Raw genomic sequence first — 10488 nt, forward strand, 5'->3', positions numbered from 1 at the left:
ATAGGTTTGGCTAGGCAAAAGGTAGTATACCAATCCTATTAGGCTAACCTGACATTAACTCAAATTTGAGATACTTTTTTTATATGAGTTGGTGAGTTTGTGGTAAATTCCTAACCAAAACAGAGAACGCCAAATCAGAGTGTAAATCATAAGAAAACACCAGATAAGAGTCGGTTCAAATCCAAAAAAATTATATTTTCATAATCAACTCTGTCATGATAGAATCCATGTAACAATCATCTTTCTCCGTATGGTAAACAATGCTAATTTACATTTAATGGTATTCTATAAGAGATACAATAATGTGTGACACAAATCTGTCCTTTGGACAGAAAACAATGATAATCTAGCAAGCAAGAGAGGTACTCTGAAGCAGCCTAAAGAATTTGAAACTTTACAAAGGAGGGAAGGAGGTGCAAAAAGGAGCAAAATCACCTATTCATCTCTGTCGAGGCTCCAAGATTGGGTTCATTTCTATCTGCATGCCTCCTAACTCCCTTGAATACCCAAACTTCTCAGCTTCTCTTGCAATCTGAACATCACAAGGAGTGAAGTATTGATATAGAACTTTTACAACAAAACGAGGTAGGACAGCTGCAACAAGGATACCAAGCAAGCACAGCCAGAATGAACCCGTCTTTGCTATATGGAAAATGGCCCTGCATTGTAGTAGATTATCAGTCTTTAATTCAATAAAATAACAATAGCAATGTCAGATACTTAAAAATATGAACAAACACATTTTAAAAGTTGGACACATGCAAAGGAATCCAAATAATTTTTCTAAAGAAATAAAAATTGTGTAGAAGCAAATTAGACAAGAACGAACCAGTAGCCACGTAATGAAGGTATAGCATCAATGATAATGACGCAAATGCAAGTTGCAACTATAGATCCCCAAATGGCTGCATGAACAATCCAAGTCCACCGAATGACATCCATGGCCAAGTGTATGTTGACCAAAATCACCACTGCAAGTGTCCAAAGATCTCCAATGCTTGACCCATCAACAACGCTATTCCAATATGCAAATAGAGGTACAAAGAAGATGACAGCACTCTGCCACACAGTGTCCAGCATTGTTAACCAAAATAATTTTGAGTTGTAACACTCTTGCCTGTGCCCAGATCCATAGAGCTGAGGATGCTTTAGAAGAGTCCTACTACTTAGGTCCTTGTCAAGAATTGCAACAACAATTGTAGGCACAGAGCTGTAGATTACAGAATACAACACACTGCTCCATTCATTAATCGCAGTTGTCACACTGAAGCAAGTATATAGCACGTACCTATAAGGAAAAAAACAGGAAAAACATCAGCAGCTATAAATGGCAGGCTTTTATACATCACTCTTAGATGGTATTGTGTTCAAGCTAGTTTTTTCTTCATATTTCGATATCTCCAAATTCAAATCCATCCTAGTTAATATTCAAACTTGAGTTGCAAACAAAACAATGATAACTTTGGCCCAGACTTGGAGTTTTAACCTCCAAGAAGACTGAAATCCAATTGATCTCACCAAGTGAAATTCTAGATTAAAAGTGATATTTTAACATGGCAAGCAAGCAGATTTCAAATTATGTGTACTCTACATAAACTTTAAGGAGCAAGGACTTTTTCTTTTTTCTTCTTTTTTTAAAGAGGTATCATCATGCATTTTTTCACGTGTGTGTGCATTCATAAATTCAGAATCAAATTACACCTCATATCAAATTTATTATTCTTATATCATTGAACAATTTCTTATAGGATCCACATTTCAAGAAGCCTATAGTTGGATATGATGCCTTCCCCATGCACACCATGCTTCCCAAATGTAAAGTTGAACAAATATTTGCAAGCATCGAATGCACAAACTTGCAATTCATTTCATGAGGAATTAAAATAAATGTCCAAATAAGAACATTATACAGATGTAATAGCTTTCAACCTTCAATCAACTGAAAATTTGGCAATCATGAAGGGTATGAGGAGAACATCTTATCCAACAGTCCACTTCACAAAAGATGGACCTTATAAAAAGTTGTTGACTTGGTGTAAACAAGAAGTTCTAAGCCAGGAATAATTTAATTATTTAAATATGCATGTATGTGTGTGTATCAGGTAACTATCCCATTTTGGTGCCCCTTTTCAATGTCATTCCATGACCACTTTTTGAAATTTTACTCCCCCACGATTATTTTCTCACAAAATAACACCTTAAAATCCATGTTAACTAAGCCAATTAATATTTCTTTTTCTCTTTCCTCAATGTCCACCTCAATGAAATCATCCTCTTCTCCCAAGTTGTCAGTAAGATCATTGAATTTACCAAGGATGAACAGTAAAATCCATACTGTTAATTAAGCTATTTTTTTCTCTTTCTTCTGTGTCTTGCCTTTTGTGAAATTATCCTCCTCTCATGTCTCAAAAAGTTAAAAACTTGTTAGGAGTTAATTATCAACACAAATCCCTTAAATTATTTGTATTTTCCTTTTTCTAGTTATCATAACGATATAGAATTACTTTCCTTTCCCTCTTCACATCAAAAGTTATCAGGTATACATTACATAATATTGAAATGCTTACTATAACCTAAGTAAAAAAATGCTTTATTTAAAATCCATGTTCTGAATGAAGCCAACTAATATCTCATTTACCTCTCTCCATTATATCCACCTTTATGAAAACATCCCATGCTCCTAAGCTTAGGGATGACAACATTTATGATTTCCAACTAACCCGCATGCCTCAACCCTATAAGGTGGAGTTTGGGCAGATTTTAAATGAGTAGGGACCAACTTAGCAATAAATTGGAAAACCTGACTATGTATTTTAGACACTCAAATCTGACCTCAAACCTAATTGTCTCTTCTCCTTCTCATTGTCCCACCTTCACTGCTCATCTCCATTTCTGAACAACCTTCAGTCACTCATAAACCCATCAAACTCTCATTATAGCCACTGACAGCCTCCACTATCCATTGCAATCACCACCTACAACCTCTTGTAATCATTACTCATCACCAACCCAGCTAAATTCTACTACACCTCTCAACATCATTCTTTGTTACTACCATTTCCATTATCTCCATCTCCTCTATTTTCATGATGACCAACTCTATAGAGGATTGGGGAGCACCATTAGCTTTGGCAAACCACATTTCTCACATTGATTTAAGTTGTTTGGCAGGAAAGAAATTCTAGGATTTTGAGGAGAAGGCAAGGACTTCATTTACTCTATCGGATCCCATTCAGTTCTATTCCTCCTTTTGGGCCTCATGCACCACAACATTTAAGGGCACTCCTCTCAACGTTGTCAAAATCAACTGGTATTCAATGAGTAGATCAAAAGGGTTTGGTTAGCAAAGAGAGGAGCATTGATTAGGTTTCTTGTGGAACAAGAAGTTTATCTCATCTTGGAGTGATGAATGCTCTTTTGTATAGTTTCATGTGGAACTATACTGATATATAGGTCTCCTTAGAATATTGGAGGTTTCAATCATACATTTTTTATCAATTTTTTGTAATTTTAAGGAGCATTCCTCATCCTTCTTATGTATTTCTTTATCCATATTTAATGCATATTTTGATTCAGATCAAAATCTCCTCTATTTTCTTTTCGTAATTATTGCAAGTTACATTTCTTTCCTTGATCGTTTGTAGAAAAATACAATACATAACTTATAATACCTTTCTCATATTTTTTTGGTTTTTTCTTTTCCTTTGTAGTAGAACTAAAAGCAAAAGGGGCTACAAAAAACAGCATCCGCCCTCACCTAGAACCCAAACCATCAAAGAAGTTGATTAAAGACAAAGGACCATCATTTATAAACAACTTAATCCACAACCACAAATTACAAACAAAAGAGTTTTTCAGCCTTTGGTTCAATAGCTCCTTATTTTCAAAAGCAACTTCGTCTTTTTCCTTCTAAACTGTCCAAAAGCTGCATAAGGGAACTATCTCGTGCCTTTTTGTGCTTTTTGCCCTTTTTGCCCATGAAGGAACCATGCCAACCAAAAAGGGTCTTTCAAACTATCAAGGGAAGGTACTAAGACACGCTAAACAAAGTAAAAAGTATCTACCATAGAACCTTAGTCTTTACTGAACAAGATTGTAACCAATAGATTCTTCTTTGTTATGACAAAGGAAACATTTGTTTGCTAAGGACCACCCCCTCCTCTGAACCTGATCCAAAGTTAAAAGTTTTTCCCCATGTCGCCTCCCAAGTAAAAACACTCACCTTAGGAAGCATGCAGGATCTCCAAATAACACTCATTGGAAAGGGGACTGAACCCAGGTTTTGATAGAAAACTTTCTGCTCTTTGACTCTGTCCAAAGCACCTTATCTTCCTCATCTCTCTACACTCTCTTTTTTTGAGTCTCAAAAGGAACTACTCCACGGTTTCCACCTCCCAATTGTTGAAAGGCTTAGAGAAACAAAGATTCCAACTACCCTTTCAACTGAAGAGTCCCAAACATCCATCACCCACTCCTCTTTTGAAACGACCAAAGGAAAATAAAGAAGAGAAAGTGACACACAACGGATCGTCTCCACACCATTTATCCTTTCAAAACCTCAACCTCAAACCATTACCACTAAGCATGATGTTCTACTACTCAAGAGATCCCAATCCTTCCTTATGGCTTTCCATAACCCAATAGCATACCCCTCCCTCACTTCACGAGACCCCTTCTTCCCTATACTTCCCACTGATAACTTGCTTCCAAATTGCCCCCCCTTTAATTATCATTAATGATCTACAATTACATTAAGTATTAATTTATTTCAGTTTTTCATTTTCATGTGCTCATCATGCATGTCATGTATCCTCACCACTTTGTGATCTTATTCCTCCCGAGTGGATAGGCACTTAGGCTTATAAGGAGAAAACGGAAAAGTTCATATTAACCAATTAATATCCTATTTCTCTCTAGTATCTTGCAAGGGTCCACTTTGAAAAAACTATTTTCGTTCCCAATTTTCCCTTGTTCAGGTGTTTGAAACTTATCAAAGACACAAGTAGTAAAACCCACATCTATACCCTTAATTAAGTCAACTTCTCATTTATCTCTTCAGTGTCCCCCTTTATCCATCCTTCTCTTTGTTGTCCACCTTATGAAATTACTATGTCTCATATCGTCACAAAGATAGGTTAATCAGGGGAAAAATTATGAAAAACTCATATAATTAAAGCAACCAATACTACATTTTCCCTCTTTATTTTTCATCTTGTGTAACCATTCGTCTCTTCTAAGGCTGTTAAATTTCTATTAAGGACAAAATAACGATATCCATACTACCAATTAAGATTTTTTTGCCATTAGTGAGTTGCAACTACATTAAGAACTATTTATTTTCATCTTCTTCTTGCACACATCAAATCTATTATGCCCTCTAGGACATTGAAAGAATCTGAACAAATGAAATAAAAAAATGAACTCACCAGAACAAGACAAGAACAAACACGGCATTCCTGTAAAAATTGTACAGTATCATGTAGCCCATCCGCTGGTAATTCCAATGACCATGAACTAATAAAAGTGGAACCAAAAATCTGAACTGCCCCATTGCAAAATCTGATGCCATGACAGCTTGACGGCCCTCTTGGCCACTGATACCAATTCCCACATCAGCCATTTGTATCATTGAAACATCATTAGCACCTGGGAATCATCCAATAGAAATTTCTAGCGTTAGCCTAAAACCAAACAACAGATCAGATTTTTTTTCCCTTCTAATTTTTTGGTCTTGGGCAAGCATAAGTTATCAGTCTTAAATAAATTGGGAGAATAATACTCACCATCCCCAATGGCAAGGGTCATATCATCAGTCCTTTTCTTTATGAGGGCAACAATTCCAGCTTTTTGCAGTGGAGCTACTCGGCAACACAGTACCACAGAACATCCACTAGCCAACTGAAAGAGCTGCAGCATCAAGATGAGTGAGCAAAACCTGCATATAGGATGTACTTCTGTGTTTGTGTGTGTCTGTGTAGAGAGAGAGAGAGAGAGAACTGTTGGGTTTACAAGTGCATACCTGTTCTTCAAGTTCACCGTCAAGAACATAAACAAGGCTGGTACCATCAATAATCAAGGCAACTGGAGTCTCAGCAGTTCCAGAAATCCCTTCAGTATTTTGTGAAATACCAGACTGCGTCATGAGTGTCTTAGATGTAACAATAGCATCTTCTAAACTCTTTTTACAAGACTCCTTAGAGTTGTTATTGATTATAATCCGGGTCATATTGCTTGTTAAGAGTTTTGATGAGTAGCCAATTGATATGGCAGTTTCTTGCTTGTCTCCAGTCAAAACCCACACTTTAATCCCTGCCATTCTCAAAGACTCTATTGCTTCCGGCACACCCTGCTGCAATTTATCTTCGATTCCAGAGGCACCCAATATGCTTAGATTGTTTTCTATATTGCTAGCAATCTTGCGAAGTAAAGCTGCCCTTCCAATCAAAGCAGTGCTTGCTGTCTCAAAGGCAAACTTCCATTGCTCAAATTCAGAACCATTGAGATCCCGCATCCCAACAACAAGTGTTCTCAGACCCAGAGAGGAGAAATTATGAAGATGACTTTCAGTTGCACGTATAATGTTCATGTTTGAAAATTTATCAATTACGCTAAACATGGATGTGTCAGCACCTTTTACAAAAACTTTCACAGTATTGTCAGGGCACCCCAATATAACTGACATCCTTTTACGGTCACTATCAAACTCATGCAAACCCAAAACATCAAACCTGCACTGCCAATGATGACAAGTTAGAAAAAGAAAAGAAATAGGATGGGCCCGTATTTGAACAAAGTTCATTCTTAATAAAAACAATTAAAAATGTTTCTAAAATGCAACTGCTCCAAAGAGTAACCGGCTCTAAAACAAGTGTCACCACTATAGCAAAGACCACCACCAAAATAACTTGGTTTCTATGACTACAACAAGAAAAAGGGAGAAAAACACTGGAATGTGGGGACTCAATCCTGAAATGATTATGCCTTTCATTTTTATCTAGCTATTTGTATTGAAACCATGAACTCATAGGGATAATTCATATAGCAGCCTATTTTGCAAAAGCAACTTCTTACAACATTTAACAAGCCATTTTCTTCTATATTGGACAATGAAGGAATTCGCTTTTAATGAAGTACCAATCCTAGACTTGAGACATGGAAGTACTGGTCTAGGAAACTTCTAAGAAGGATGGAGCCTTTTGTTGGGTCTACTTCTTTAAAAATGCAACTTAAATTCTCTTCTACAGCTAACCCTAAAAACTCATCATAATGCCGGCCACCCTGTCACCTGGCAAATTCTCCTATATCATTAATGCTAACCAATCTCCAACCAAAGCATAACAATTTAAGCAATTACCTTTGTCTTTCTCCGTGAACATCAATAACTATATGGCCAGAGGTTCGTTCCATGAGCATAAAACCATAAGCAGCAGCAGCATAAACCAATGCCTGTTCATCTGGAGATTCCCCTTGATAATCTATCAACCTCACAGCAGGATCAGATGTGTCTACTACAATAGGCACAATTGTATTGCAAGCTGCCAATGCAAGAAAAAAATCATGGATGTGTTTGCCTTCTTCTGTCTGCTTTCCACTTTTTGATAGTCGTTCAAGCTCCAGGTCAACTTTCACCTTCATCTTTGGCCTCCAGACCTGCCCATCAACTGAAAAATAAAAGATGCATAAGATGAAAGTTTCACCTTAATAAAATCAAAATTAAAAGCTCTAACAACAGAAGATTTTTTAGAAACAAAACCATATTACCTTGAACAGAATATCCATCTCCTTGCATGCAGGTTGTCCCGCCTCTGTAATCTACTCCCCAAATGCTTGCACATTGAAATTCCATCTTGTTCTCCGTCAGTGTACCAGTTTTATCTGAGAATACATATTTGATTTGTCCTAGATCTTCATTTATATTCAAAGCCCTGCACTGGAACCTTGAATTTGAGGCCTCATCATACAATTTATTATCTTGGATCATGAAGTATGCCTGACCAACCCGGACAAGCTCCATAGAGATGTACAAAGAAATGGGAATCATGATCTGGAACACAATAACTGACATGAGAAATGTGAATACTATCTCCCAACCCCAACCATAATAGTTATAATTTTCTGGCTTTCCCTTAGCATAACTTTTTCTCCTGTAATACGGCAAGTAATCTAACTCATCTCTGTGTCGCCTCAACCAAACAGCTGCAAGAACAGAGACTATTGTACACAAAGAAATAAGAAACGCAGAGAGAAAAAGGGTCTCCCGATTCATATGGGTCTCAAGTCGGCTCCTCTTTGATGGAGCACCAGAGTTATTGAGCATTGCTTTCGTCTCACGACCACAATACACAGCAACCCCAATTGCCCATGTAGTATTCTTAAGCTCACAACCTCGAAGTACAATATTGGATGGTCCAAGCGACAAGCGTTTCCCATCAACCTCCATGTTTCCCTGAAACCCATATATGTTCCTGCTAGGCTTCTCACACTTGATCAACCCACTCATCCTCTCCTTCTGGGACATTCTGGAAATGGTCTCCTGCCTAGCATACCGGGTCTTCAAGTTTGACTCCCCATCCAAATTAATGGTCTGCACATAAGCAACCCCAGTAGGATCACTGGTAGAGAGCAGCACTATGTCACAAGGAAGAGTATCATTAGCTGAGATTTTGATGATTTCACCAACGCGGATGTTCTTCCATTTTTTCTCTTGAAACCCATCATCCCCAAGCACCTGTGCCATCCTATTGTTCTCAATTTGGTCTGACCGGTGCCTCCTCCAGTCCTCGTATGCATCCTTAATGGCAGTAACTAACAAAACAATGGCTAAAGGCAGTACGGAAGCTGTCCGGCCAAAAACGGCCAGCTGAGGGAGCTGATTAAGGATCGCAATCACGAGGAAATATATGTATGCAATCCTATGAAATTGTTCAAACAAGTTCCGAGGCAAAAAAGTGAGAATAGAATACTTCCCAGTCCTAACAGTGTTCCCTGCGAACTCATATCTTTCATTACTCTTTTCTGGATCATTAATATAGATCAACCTTGCATCCTCATCACTAAGCTCCCTCTGGGACATGCTAAATCCATCAGATTCAGCGCCCCTCGACCCATGTCGCACTGGCCTGGATCCAGAAAGATCAAAACTCACCCCACTAACAGATTTCCCACTGACAGAATTCCCACGGGAGGCCCTCGACTGAACCGACGAGATACTTCGCCGAGAAGATGAATTCAAGGTGGGTTCAGTATTTGTGTGATTCCCAAGTGGGTTATTGGAATCCATACGCATAACCAATTTGGGGTTTTCAGAATTGGGTTTTGCTAGATCAGCGAAGATGGGTATGGTTGGAAGATCTTCAACAGCTGGGGTTCGAGGAGATGGGATCAAAAGTGGTCGGTTAGAGGCCATGATCTGAAGATCAAACGCCTCTTGAGCAGCCCAGAATCAAAAGTCAACAAACTCATTAAACACCCAGATGCCAATCCCAATCAAAATCACAAACCCAACACGCAGAAACCAGAACAAACAAACCCCCAAGACCACACCCAACAGTGGAAAAACAAAAAAGAAGGAAAAACTAGCAACTGCTCAAATATGATCCAATTGACAGTGAGAGCTTTCCCGTTGAATGCTATTTTTGGGTTGTCAGCAATAACAAAACTTACTTCAAGCTGCAACCAGGCCTCCTGTAACAGATGGGTACCGCCTTTCCCTTATGCTCCCACCATTGAATACGTAGTTTTTAAGGTTAAAAGAGAAGAAAATGCGAAGGTCAAACCCACAACCTGAAGAGAAAGAAGAAGAGGAAGAGAAATAGAGTGCGGCCATTGCAAGAAACGGGGAAGAGTCATAATGGGGTGGCCACACCCTGATTGACAAAGCCCAAAAATCCAATTCCAAATCCAAAATCAAAATCAAATCAGGCAAGAGAGAGAGGCCGTTAGCTGTCTCTCTAGAAGGAATGACCCAATGACAGATTGATTACATTTATTGACATAAATTATGGGGTGTCCCGTTTTGACCTGACCTGGTTTTGGAGATTCCTCCCTTTTAATCTTTTCCCTCTTATCACTAATTGAAAATTCAAACAAAATGGAATTCCAGACTTCCACCCACCCAATCACAAGCTTCCACCGTTTGGCTTGTTTGGACTTTTGGCCTCTTCTTTCCTTTCCTTTTTCTCTTGTCTTTTCCCCATCATTTTACTTGTCAAAATTTTGCCCTTTTTTTTTCTGTGAAATGAATTCCAATCTTCCTTCACAAATTAGTTCTTTGGATTTCTATTCTAAATTACACCAACAGTTGTTGAAATTTTTTCAATTTATTTTTAGCATTTTTTTCCTTTTTTTTTTTTCTACTTTCATATGAAAATTTTAAAATAAATATTTTACCATTAAAAGACTTACAAAGGAATGAATTTAAAACAAATAAATTTGCAAGGGAATAAATGATCTCCTAATTGATCATTAATTACATTTTTATACATACTT

General features: G+C 37.9%; 1 protein-coding gene across 1 annotated transcript; it reads right to left on the minus strand.

The window, feature by feature from the left end:
* Nucleotides 1-172: 172 nt before the first annotated feature.
* Nucleotides 173-9952, minus strand: LOC117928569 (phospholipid-transporting ATPase 1). The gene is made up of 7 exons (XM_034848478.1): nucleotides 7762-9952; nucleotides 7355-7661; nucleotides 6020-6728; nucleotides 5784-5907; nucleotides 5427-5646; nucleotides 830-1288; nucleotides 173-659 (listed from the first exon to the last, which is right to left on the minus strand). Exons 1-7 carry the CDS (start codon nucleotides 9404-9406, stop codon nucleotides 440-442), a joined length of 3684 nt encoding a protein of 1227 aa, XP_034704369.1. The 5' UTR covers nucleotides 9407-9952; the 3' UTR covers nucleotides 173-439.
* Nucleotides 9953-10488: the final 536 nt, after the last annotated feature.

This window comes from Vitis riparia, chromosome 13 (genome assembly GCF_004353265.1).
Source record: "Vitis riparia cultivar Riparia Gloire de Montpellier isolate 1030 chromosome 13, EGFV_Vit.rip_1.0, whole genome shotgun sequence".
Classification (NCBI taxonomy): Eukaryota; Viridiplantae; Streptophyta; class Magnoliopsida; order Vitales; family Vitaceae; genus Vitis; species Vitis riparia.

Bases quoted from the DNA above. Each gene is read 5' to 3' on its own strand.
- LOC117928569 (XM_034848478.1), bottom strand. From the start codon at position 9,406: ATGGCCTCTAACCGACCACTTTTGATCCCATCTCCTCGAACCCCAGCT. The intron at 6,729-7,354 runs GTAATTGCTTAA...TTGGCAGTGCAG, and splicing joins GTTCACGGAGAAAGACAAAG to GTTTGATGTTTTGGGTTTGC. The intron at 1,289-5,426 runs GTGAGTTCATTT...TTTTCCTTATAG, and splicing joins TTTGTTCTTGTCTTGTTCTG to GTACGTGCTATATACTTGCT.